We start from the raw sequence: 12,599 nt of genomic DNA, 5'->3' as shown, positions 1-12,599 counted from the left end.
AAGATTCTATAGCGCTCCGCTCTAAATTCTTGGGATATCCCCGATTTGGAATGCCTGTAATCCAATCACAAATTAATAAATAGTTTGACTAGACCTAACTGTTGTATAAAGAATAAGATGGCAGTTTGGGCTACAAACATCAAATTGTCAAAGCATAGACTTTGCCGAGTTTTCATATAGATCTCCGTTTCTCGAGGTTACCGAGTACTGTGATGTTGCTACAGCCAGCAGCTAATACAGCCAGGCAGCTACATCGCTACACTCTGGGTAAGACGGCAACGTTTCTGGATTGTGTCTAAATATGTTTCTTCTTTGCATGGTAGTTTTGCTCACCAATTGTGGATGGAGTGTCAAACTGTGTACATAGGCAATGGTTATCGGAGATTTTATGATTTTCAATACAGAAACAGACCACAACTATCTAATATTTTTTTCAGCCCTAAAATGAATTGAATTCACTGAAGTGAATATCTCCACATCTTTAATGCTGACTGACTCTGCCTCTCTGGGATGCTCTTTTATTAATGGTATCAGTTAACCTATTTAGTTGTGAAATGTTCCTCTTGTTTTCTTTAGCATTTCACAACTTCATTACTCCAAATTCACACCCCTTGTTCTCTGTTGAATTACTCATAGTACTCCTCACACAGATGTCACACACATTATCAAGCTTTCCAATGATATAAGTGGCTGGTTGCTGTGATAAACGAAGAAAGAATTAAATAGACCATAGCATGCACAGATTAACTGTGACATCTGCACATATGCAAGCACAGCTTACTTCAGGTGACATATAGGAGAGGAGTATAAGGCACATTCTTCATCCAATGGTTCAGTGACAAGACTTCAGTGATTAAAACGAATAATTCATAATGAATAACATATTTATGTCAGTACATATATTTTCATAAATTACTAGGCCAAAGAGTATCCCACCATCATGATTCTTATATTGTCATATTCCAGACAATCCCACTGTAAGACCTGAGACTGTGCAAGCTGCACGTTCTGAACAGACACGCCCACTTCAGCCCTGCACAGGAGTTTTAGCTACACCTGGGACTAATCACCAATTAACCTCACCCTTTATATTCACTTGAAGCATCTCACACCAACGTGAGGTATTGTTGTTTGTGACTCTACTAAGCCTGTATAGCCTAAGATTTGATTCTGATCTCTCGTTTTTTGACCTGTTTGCCTGAACTTGGATTACTCTTTGGATTCTCCCTTGGATTGTTTATTGGATTTGTGACCAGCTACGTGAACTTTATTAAATCAATTTGCTTGCTGCGTTTGAGTCTGAGTTCATTCGTTACACCCACCTACACAAATATGAATAGATATTTATATTGGCATGATTCCTGGTGACATGAATGCAGAAACATGAAAACATGATCATGGAAAGTGGAAGTCTTTTAACCCTTCCTTACTAGAAGTAATTTATTTTATTTTATTATTAGTTTAAGTATAAAAGGATTACAGAAAAAGAAGCAAAATATTAGAAATATAAAAATGTGGATTACATGAAAAGAAATGAAATAACATGTTGACAAAATAACAACTGAAAAAATGTACCAAGTAAAACGTTTTAAAATCCCCTAAGAGAGAAAAAAATTGCAAAGTCCCTACTCTAGCCTAGTCTCAACCACAAGTGTCAACGAGGAGAACCGGGCGAGTGATGTCTCTCACACCTTACTTTTTATAGTCATTCACCTATACCTAAATATGGTAAGTGGTTATGTGGTTGGCAGATTTCTATCTGTCCAAGACAGGCACTGCAGTGTGACCTTAAGATGACCTCCACCAGGTTGTTTATGGTCTGTTCAACAATGCACCTGCATAGGGCAACAATGTTGTTTCAAACATGTTTCTGAGTACCCCGCCCTCTGTGGTCCCCGAGCCTCTCGAATTTTCTAAAAAGCTTGTGTCTGCTGTTACCTAGCCTAACCACAATTGTCTCCTAGAAGCGACTCATTTACCCTAGACCTCTCTTATCACAACATATTTTCCATTTCTTTCATACAAACATGATTTTGTCTTAATGATACTAACAACACACTTGTTAAAACATGCTTCAAACAGGATGAAATATCCGATTTCTTTCATTATCCAAACAAGATTATACATTTGATTATATTAATTTTCATAGCAGGATTACAAATTTGATATCACTCATCTCAGCAAGGTTATACTTTATATAACGTAAAATATCCAAACAAGGTAACAAGATATAAGACTTTAAAAATAGAAAGTCAAGATTGTATTTTGTAAGGCTTCAAACAATGGCAAGGCAGGCAAAGCGTAGCAACGCATTCCACAGCAAAGAATTCCACCCAGATACACTTTTTAAAAATTTTTTTTAAAGTATATATTTTTTGGGGCTTTTATGCCTTTATTGTGGATAGGACAGTGGAGAATGACAGGAAGTGAATGGGAGAGAGAGTCGAGGTGGGATCTGGAAAGGACCACGCGGGTCGCCGGCGTACGGTGCAGGTGCCCCAGCCAGTTGTGCCACGGCTGGGGCCAGCCAGATACACTTTCAGTCGAAATGCATTTTGTTTTGATATTACTGGTTACAATCCTTGACCATCCCTTGTATTCATTTTATTTCAAACATCTTTATTCACTCAAGTAAAACATGACCTGCAACTTCACAAATTTGATGCTGCACCCAATGCTTACATCGTCTCTTTGCAGTTGTATTAGTTTTCATTTTTGCCTCATCCAACACCATCTGTGTATGTGTGTGTGTGTGTGTGTGTTTATGTGTGTGCATTGTATGTGTGTCCATCTGTGTGTGTGTGTGTGTGTGTATACATGTTTGTGAGTGTGCCCATGTTGCCCCATGATTGCGTTCAGTGTTTTGGGTGATCAGCTGCAGGGCTGTGTGTGTATGTGCAGGATGCCTCGCGTGTGCATGTGCAGGAAGTGGAGCAGCTCGTGCGGCATAGCATGGACGCCCGGCTTCGCCTTGACGTCGTCGTAGTAGTGGTTCGTGATGGAGACACCCGCCGGGTTCGTGGGGAAGGCCCAGAAGCCGTACAGGTGCACCTCCTCACACAGCTCCATGGCTGCGGTGACGAGCATGAGGCCGGTGCTCAGCCGGTTGGCGTGCACTCCCTGCAGTTTCCAGAAGTGCTGCACGTTGAGAAGGTACTGCGGATGGAAGAAGAACACACCAGCTGGTGACCTGAAGTCATCCACCACGTACTTGGCACGAAAGGAAATGCTGTCAGTGTTTTGCCATTGGTAGAAGGCGGGCAGCACGATGGAGGCATTCCCATACGACTGCAGGGCTTCGTAGAATGGCCTGCGCCATTTCTCTAAGTTTTGGAACCTGGTGAGGAGTGGGTGTTTTTAGTAACTGTTGTACACACAGATGTGTATGTGTGTGTGTGTGTATGTGTGTGTAGCTCTGTGAGATAAGTTAAGCTTTGTATTCATATGTTTAAATCTCAGCAAATGACTGCAAAGGTGTGTGTGGCATATACCACTAATTCATTCAGACAATGCTGCAGTCAACTTATGGCTTTACAATCATGGCCTAGTTCAAAAGATGTATCATACACATTGAATTAAATATAAACCCCAATATTTCACCAATCAATTGCACATATTCACATTTAGCAGCCCTATATACAGTATGTCTACAGGTTGTGTTCAGACAGAGTTGTTAGTGTACCTCTTCATGATGATGCTTGGGTTGATAGTGACAAAGTTAGTCTTCGATCCCACATCGGCAGAGTATTTATCAGACACAGGTGGAATGTTGCACCTGACCGAGAGAACAAGAGTTAAACAGCGCGAGAAAAGTCAATGATGGAGTGTTGTATTTATGTGTGTGTGTGTGGTGATGGTGGTGGATGCCAGTCTGATCTTTTTACACTGTCGAGAGCATCAAAAGAAAACCCAACAGTAGGCAGGACGGCAGCACAGAGACAGCAGTTCTCAGGAGGAAGCATACAGTGTACAGCACATTGATCAGCACACTGATGTTGAATGAGAAGGCCTGGCTCTCAGTCTCTGCTCTAATTCATCCCAAAGGTATTCTACAGGGTTAAGGTCAGGACACTGTGCAGGCCAGTCAAGTTCATCCACACCAAACTCTGAAATAAATTAATTTGTATGTGTAAAGTGTAAGGAAGGAAACCATCAGTGCAGCACTCCACCAATCAGGCCTTTATGGTAGAGTGGCCAGATGGAAGCCATTTTTTACCGGAAGTTTGCAAAAAGCACCTGAACGACTCTCGGACCATGAGAAGTAAAATCATCTGGTCTGATGAAACGAAGACTGAACTATTTGGCCACAATTCCCAACGGCGTGTGTGGAAGAAACCAGGTACTGAGCTGCACTGATGGTTGTCGTTCTTTATGCTTCTCTCATATTCTCAAAGGAACTCTGTATCTCATTCATAGTGACCATTGGGTCCTTGGTTACCTGTCTGACCAAGGCCCTTTGAGGCCTTATGAGTGTGTAGATTTGCACAAAATCTGGTTTGGTTCTTAACGGAAGCTTTTACTGCCTAAAATATCTGATATTGTATACCGTGCTCAGAGTTTGGTGCTGGGCTGGTGGGTGCCCTATTTCCACCCACTCACTCGGCACATCAACAATTTAACAAAAAAAAAAACAAGCAAAATCAAAATGCCAATGGCGCTCCAAGCGGTTTTGTACATGCAGTCTTACAACACGGTTTACAGCTCTTCGAGTCACTGTCCAATGTCATTTTTGGTACAGAGATCATTTAGATACCATTATGGGGTGGGTGCTTGCGTTTCTTTAGGAATTTGCCGTTTTGGTTTGTATAGGAATGAATGTCAAGTGACATACAAGTAAAAGGGCAAAAATAGGGCATGGCCGGAAATAGGTAACTTTCCGTTACCTATTTCGATTACAATGTTGTTACAATTGTGCTCTGTTTAAAAGATGGCATCCATGAAGAAAAGAAGACATCTGGCAATGGGACACAAGGTATGGTATGCCAGACTTCAAAAGTAAGTATAAGTGTAAGTATAAGTATATATACTTTTTTGATCCCGTGAGGGAAATTTGGTCTCTGCATTTATCCCAATCTGTGAATTAGTGAAACACACTCAGCACACAGTGAGCACACACTAATCCCGGCATAGTGAGCTGCCTGCAACAACAGCGGCGCTCGGGGAGCAGTGAGGGTTAGGTGCCTTGCTCAAGGGCACTTCAGCTGTGCCTACTGGTCAGGGTTCGAACCGGCAACCCTCCGGTTACAAGTCCGAAGCCCCAACCAGTAGGCCACGGCTGCCCAAGTATGCGAACACAGGGACCTGGACCTCTTCAAAAACCCTAGTTTACAGTACTCTATATGTTCCAAGGCCGTAGTGATGATGTCAACATTGGGTGGGTGGGGGGGACCAAATTTGTGGTGGGGTCTGGGGGATGATGACTTCTGATGAGTTTTGTGGAAAGAGAAGAGAAAGGCGGAGAAGCGACTTCACACTTGGGCTTCAGGGCCCCCTGAGCTCTTGGGCCCAGTAGGCCCATTCAGTAATCCATCCCTGGATATAGTCCTGTGGTATGACTCCATTTGTCTCCAAAATGTACATTTTAAAAGAAATTACAAACTAGAGTATCTTTGTTAATCTCTATATTACACACAATGCAATGGCTCTAATTTGTCAAATTACTTACAGCTGAAGATTTTTTTAACTAAGGCTTAGGCTCAATGGTTTGGACCTACAGTATAGCCTAATAAGATTTTGTGTTTTGATTTTATTATGCTGGCGGCTAGTCACACAATTTTAACATAGTTTGAATGGGACAGGATTCAGGAATAGGCTACGACAGGCCCCTCTTCTGTCTGACTAACCTCACGTTACCCTATGCATTATAGGCTGGTTTCTGACAGATATTACGTTTTGTGCCTAGAAACTAAACTTTTTGTGTCTAGAAACACTACTACAGTCTTTATTTGGTGAATGGAGCTGCAAATTCCTTTCTTTGGTTATTGTCCGCGATTCACATTAACTATAGGCCATCACCGCCAGTGCATTGAACGTTTTTTCAAACGTTTGCCACATTAAGTTCTACGTTTTGCCTGAATGGAGGCGCAATTGAGTGCACATTTAAATGTAACATGCAAGATGCAACAACCATTTCCAAGAGGCTTATAAACAGCATTACTACTAGCACATGAATGCATTATTTATGATGTAAAACATGTGAAAGAAATGAATGACATATCATTTAAAATAAAAGGGCACTACATGTCACTTTCGCTATCATTGCGAGAAAATAGGCTACAATATGGAAAATGCTTCAAAGTTACCTTTGAGTCTGATCGCCTCCAAAAATGAATGGGGCTGTGTCGCTTATTATTCTGACAGCAGCATTGATATATTTGGTAATGATTTCAACACCAGCTCTCAAGGCCACAAGTGTCACACCATCAAACTAAATGTATCTAAATTGTAATTCATCATATGAATATAACTGTCTCCCTCATAACTGTTACTCATTATGTTTTTTTTAACCAAGAACCACAGGGTGGACAGCTTAGCTGAATTCCTGGTGGATCTGTATCATGAGCCATCCTTAACCCTTGCCAATCAGCAGGCTGGCACAGAACCTGTAGCAGAACCTGTTGCCATATGACCAACAATGTGTGGCCTTTGCTGCACGGTACCAAGAATGGCTCAACCAAGGACGGTTCCGGCCTCCTAAAAGGAGTGGAGAGCATTAAGCGCTAATTAAGGATTCTTCTGCAATGGAGCAACCTTCCACCCCCTCGCCCTGTTGCTGCTGAGCCACTTCCCTCAGCCAGTCTTTGCGCTGTAATCCCTCCTCCAACCCCTGGTGTCCAGCTCAGTTACCATCTGCCCCAGAGCACAGTAGGGCAAGCCAGGGTTAAGAGGCGAGCAGCAAAAGACCCTGTTGGTGCCCCACATACCACCTATGCAAGACCTGTGCCAAGGCAGCTTTTCCCAAAGCCAGCAGCTGCCTCAGCCACACCACTTGCCCGACCTCCTGTTGTCTTTGCCCATTTCCTTCCACTTACATATTTCCCTGCTCCAGTTGTTTTCACCCTCCCTCAGAGCCCAGCCACAGGAACTGTTTTTCTCCTTCACCTGCTCCCTCAGTGCAGCCCAGACCTTCTGCTACCCCACGCCAGCCCTCACCTGGCCCACAGAAACCCACCTCCAAGGCCAGAACACAAGAACACACGAACCATCCTTCTTCTTCACAAATTCCGTAACATTGTTTTCTGGTCTTAAAAGTTATATTGTACCGTCAATATCTCTTACAACACTCATTAGCGAAATCCAAGAGATACGTAGTAGGGTAGGCTATTGGGAAAAAAGTGATAGCCTATATCCCCTCCGTTTTTAAAAATAATTCCATTGAACACTGATATGCTACAAACATGTTATAAACAGCTGGGAAAGGCTGTCGCAAATCCCTCGAACAGGTGGTCAATCAGAGATCTCAAACGAAAGAGGGAACATCATGTCACAATGCAACACGCTGTTTTCCCTTGATGAAAGTGAAACCATGAGTTTTCCCACATCTCAACTTTGGCCTGTCTGATTAGCTCTCCACCAGTGGAGAGGATTTATATGTAATAAGGGGAATTGTCTCATCTGTACTTGTACTCTGCACAATGACAATAAAGTTAAATATAATCTAATCCAATATAGGCGTCCGCATTCTGTGTGTTTACCACACTGCAAACTTTTGTTTTTTTAGCCGTTTAACTGATAATATTTATCTTATTATTATTATTATTATTATCTTATCTTATTTTATTATGAACACCTCTAAACTCATATATTCAATTTAAATGCTGCATTTTTACCGGAAGACAAAGTCAGCTGAGTCGATCTCTTTTCCACATGTGCTGTTTATGTTAATGCCTCCATTCCCAACGACGGCACAGCGCTTAAACTCTGATCTTGAATAGGGCATGTCCTGTGAACAGACACACATTGAGGGGTTAAAGTGTGAGTGTGTGTGTGGGGGGGGGGGGGGGAGAATGCAGTTCCGCCACCTCAGATAAATTAATAATAAATATATTCTTTCATACCAACGATATAGCGCGATGATATTGTTAATTTTTCGCGTGTACAGAGGTGACCAAGAAGCTAGCAATTCTTGTCCAAAAAGTATTGCTACACCACAATACTCAATATGTTGTCCAACGGTGAGTCATTTTTCCCCGTTGCACCAACACTGGATTTTAGGGTTCCCCCACCTGCCAAATCACACTTTAACCACTGCACACATTTACAGCAAAGCTACACCATGTGGAGACACACATTTTCATCTGGTTGTTTGTTCAAATATGCTAGACACAGATAAGAGAGAGAAAGTGTGTGTGTGTGTGTGTATACACATGTGTGAGTGTGTGTGTCTAATGACTCACATCAGGGAACATTTTAAATATCTCTGGGCTGATGACCAGGGATCCACCGATTTCATAGCGCAGCTTGGTGCCTGATGGCGTGTTGCGCTTAGTGGTGAACAGGAAGGAGGATGCATTACAGCACTGAGACAGAGACATCCTAGTTCACACACACACACACACACACACACACACAAACAAGAGAGGGTCACATATGTAGGTAAGAGTATGATGAACCATATGGAAGAGAAGTTTATTTCTGTACAGATGTGTGTGTGTGTGTGTGTGTGTGTGTGTGTGTCACTGACGTGAAGTTGTTGGTCTCTTCCTTGTTCTGCTCCCACTTGCATACCTGCATATTTCTCCATTTCTTAAACAACTCTGAGGTATTCACCCTACATGCACGCACGCACACACACACACACACACACACACACAAAATAAACACATTCAAAGAAAAAACATTTGTATATGGTACAAAAACATGCTCATATTGGTCCTAACTTACAAAACACACGTATGACACGTGTAGGACAGGAGTACACTCATTTCCACGCTGTCACGGCCACACCAGGCTCTCCACCAGCCACAGTGGCGCAAAAAGTGGGTATGCGCTATATGCGGCGCAGCACCGTGGGGGGTACCAAAGCGATGGTAAAATAATAATAATAATAATATATTTGGTATATTCTATATGTAGCTACTGTTGTACGTTTCTAAATCATTTCAGCATTTCCTCAATGTTAAATAACATTTTAGAGGACTAACAGGCTAGAGTAAGCGCCCTATCTTATAAGATTCCATCATAGAATTTTGACATAGAAAAGGGAGTGGGGGTGCTGTGAGTGCTGAATGAGCAGGTAGCCTACGAGTAGTGAGTTTTCGTCTATTGTAAAAGATGGATAACGCATAAAAGCTGTCGGTGGCTAAAAATAGAAAAAGGAAGGGAAAATGAGATGGCATGTCAAGGGATGCGACAGTAGTTAAATAAGTGGATGGTGAAAAGCAACAGGTAGGATTTAAAGTGTGACGTCTGTGCTGTTGGAGGCACATGTTTCATGTTCATGTTATTCATGTTACCAGACTAACTAACGTTTGCTAAGCATATGCCGATTGAAACATACTGTAACCTATTCCATTAAGATAGCTAGGTGGCTACCATGCTCATACTGAACTTTTAATGGCAAACTGCAAACAGAAATGTCACGCTAGCAACAACTCATTACATGTTGCCATTTCCTAACAATCCTAATATTAATAGCTTAATATTGTGCTGTCAATGTGGCAAACAAAGGCTAGAGTTGGATCAGCCTTATCCTTTGTGAGCAACAGCTGGCAAAAGGACGTTATGAGAACCGTTTAGACTCTCTTAAAGTGACAATGCACCATTTAACAATACTTTGGTTAAGTTCAAATTGGTAGAATTGATTAAAAAATAATAATTTAATAAGTGTAAATTATTGGCCTTTTGTTTTACTTTACTTGTTTGTGTTTTGTTTTTGTTTTTTTTTGGGGGGGGGGGGGGGGCAATTTGTGCATACCCTTCAAAAAATGGGTAGCTGCGCCCCTGACCAGCCACACCCACTTCTAGCTTACCTGCACCTGCAGCCCATTAGCCCCTTCTCTACTTAAACCCAGGATTAAACCCAGGATTCCTGTCACTTAAACCCAGGATTCCTGTCACTATGTGTCTGGCCTCGTCGTTGACAACTTCAGTTCGACTCTGCGGCACACTCCCCAGAGACTCTATGCCTTCTTTTGGATGCTTCTCTTGGAAGTTTTACCATTATCGCTGTGTTCATTTTTGTCGTCGCAAGGGAGGGGGGGTGGGTGCAAGCCCTGTGCAACTTGATGGATGCAAGGCCCTTTTCACTTACTTGCATGAAATCGTACGATAGCCTACTTTACACATAGCCTACTGTTGGTGCATGTTTAATAGGCTAATAGGCTATACCAGCTTGTCTAAGAGGGGAAATTAATAGACAGGCGAGCTCATATCTCTCCTGTGACATGGAGGTGCGCGAATAGTTTTTAATAGCTACGTTTCAACCTCGAAAAGCTTCGTTCACCCGATGCCTGTCACTGATTGCAAAGTTCGGGAAGGTTCGTTCAATCTTGTTAAGTTTTAAGTGCAGTAGCTTAACATATCTTGGAATTATATCTCAAAGTAGCCTCAGCTCCTGGAACAGGTCAGTGTGTTATGTCCTGGGATTCGGATGTGCTCAAAAAAAAAAAAAAAGTTGGGCTAGATTTTTTTGACAGTTTTCAGGGGTTATGAGGAGCATTATGAGAGAGAAATTTGGTGATCACCGATCGTTGTTTTGGGAGCTCATTAAGCCTTTTCCATTGGTGCCAGTGTAGGAAGGTGATTGAGGAAACATGCTGTCAAGTCAGGTAGCCTAAAGTTCATAATGACTTCATGCTAAATTTTTTGAAGGTTCTTAGTGATTAGGAGGAACAATATGAGAGACATTTGGTGATCACTGATCGTTGTTTTAGGACATTAAGCAACGTTAAGCTCTTTGTTTACAATAGGCGTTAATGAAGAATAAACGCTTAATGTCATCTTTGACCAGGTGCAAGGCCCATCAGACGCGAGGCCCTGGGCCCTGGGCCCCATTCACCCCCGCCCCCCTTGCGATGGCCCTGACTGTCGGTACGAAGAAAAACAAATGACAACAAATGGTTTTACCTAGCTCGAGTTGTTGCAGCCAACAGTTTCTGGGCAGCTACAGTGCTACACTCTGGGGGCATGTTCATGAGCCCCCATGTTCGTGTGTGTGTGTCTGTGTCCAGTGCTTGAGCATATTGTATAATGCAACTTTGAGAAATAAAAAAATAAAGCAAATAGATGTCACACTAAGGGCTGTGGATCATCTTACAGCAATTACAGCAAGTCAACCAATACTTCCTCTGCCCTGGTTATCCTCATTCTTTCTTCTTCTCTGAAGATGACTTTAAGGTTGCTGTAAGCAACACTGTTTTGAAACCCTATCTGCCATTAGATTTTGATGGTCATTGTGAAAATAGATGCTTTGAGGGACTCTGGGTGCAGATCATTTCTCTATTTGTCCATCCTCCATCCCTCCCTCCCTTCCTTTTTCCTTCCTTCCTTCCTTCCTCCTGTTCTAGCCCCTCCTTCTAATAGATTTTGTGAAGGAAACGAGGAAGGAATGTAAGGAGGATCGAGGAATGAAGGAGAGCCAGATATGAAAAATGATGAAATGAAAACCTACAATGTGCATACAATGATTTTCTGAGATGTATGTTTGTGTGTGCTGTGTATGTTGTTGTGTGGACAGTCCCATCATGGCCAAAGGGAATATGTACTGTGGGGTTGTGTGTTTGTTTGTATGGGACTCACATAGAGAGGACCTTTACATCCAGGATTTCCTTCCTTAGCATTTGACACGATATGGAATTGAACTCCAAAACCCCATGGGAGGGCTCCAGAGACCTGCAAGAAATACAATTCTTAATCAAGGGCCATTCAATCTTCTGCCTATTTTTATTTTTTAGTAGACACAAACACTCAGTTTAGTCAGTTTTCCTCTCTCTCACACACACGTAAGACATAATGGACAACACAGCACTGTGGCCCCTTAAGGCTGTTTTTGCCAGGATCCTGGACTTTATGCCACCCTGGTGGTCATTCTGTGTATTGCTTTGTTCTTTGTTTGATATGTGCTTGTGTTTGTTTTCCCATGTGCTATGTGTATTCCTGTCTCCTGTCATGTATCCTGTTCTCCGCCCACTCCTTATTTGGTCTGCCCTTCCCGTCTTGCGCCCCCTGTTCCTGCTCTCACCTACTCCCCACTATTGTCTCATTGTTCCTGTCCAATCTTCTGTAATCATTGTCTGTTTCACGTGCAGTCTTGCACTTTGGTCCTTTCTGAACAGTGTTTGCTGAGCCGTGATTTTTCCATGACAGCGTGGAAATTTTAGCAGTTTTATGCTTCTGTGTCGAAGCAACAGGGCAGCCCCACAGAGCCCTCTGTTGCCGTTCTCTGTTGCCGTGAACCCCCTCCAAGCCATATGCTGTCGTCTGACGTGCACCTCCAAAAAAAAAAAAACTTTCTGCTGAGGCGACACAGACTGCAAGGACTGTGGTTCAACTCGCCCTGGATCTGTCAGGTGTTCTGCCTGAGTACCTGTGGCCGGTTGCACAAAGCACCTTAAGTTAAGTTTTTCCCTTAAAATCTGATTTAAGGGTCCCTTAAAATA

At 42.5% G+C, this 12,599-nt stretch overlaps 1 protein-coding gene across 2 annotated transcripts in view; it reads right to left on the bottom strand.

Annotated features, from left to right (window-relative positions):
- Positions 1-2,484: 2,484 nt before the first annotated feature.
- LOC121680371 (alpha-2,8-sialyltransferase 8E-like) overlaps positions 2,485-12,599 on the bottom strand; it is a 40,830-nt gene continuing 30,715 nt past the window's right edge. For both annotated transcript variants that reach the window (XM_042059730.1, XM_042059731.1), the window contains 6 exons: positions 11,740-11,832; positions 8,684-8,770; positions 8,397-8,535; positions 7,830-7,942; positions 3,683-3,775; positions 2,485-3,337 (listed from right to left, as the gene is read on the bottom strand). In XM_042059730.1, coding sequence (XP_041915664.1) covers positions 2,872-3,337; positions 3,683-3,775; positions 7,830-7,942; positions 8,397-8,535; positions 8,684-8,770; positions 11,740-11,832 — 991 coding nt within the window. In that variant the 3' untranslated portion in view covers positions 2,485-2,871. The remainder of the gene's footprint in view (positions 3,338-3,682; positions 3,776-7,829; positions 7,943-8,396; positions 8,536-8,683; positions 8,771-11,739; positions 11,833-12,599) is intronic.

Source organism: Alosa sapidissima, chromosome 13 (genome assembly GCF_018492685.1).
Source record: "Alosa sapidissima isolate fAloSap1 chromosome 13, fAloSap1.pri, whole genome shotgun sequence".
Classification (NCBI taxonomy): Eukaryota; Metazoa; Chordata; class Actinopteri; order Clupeiformes; family Clupeidae; genus Alosa; species Alosa sapidissima.
This window is presented reverse-complemented; position numbering and strand designations above follow the sequence as displayed.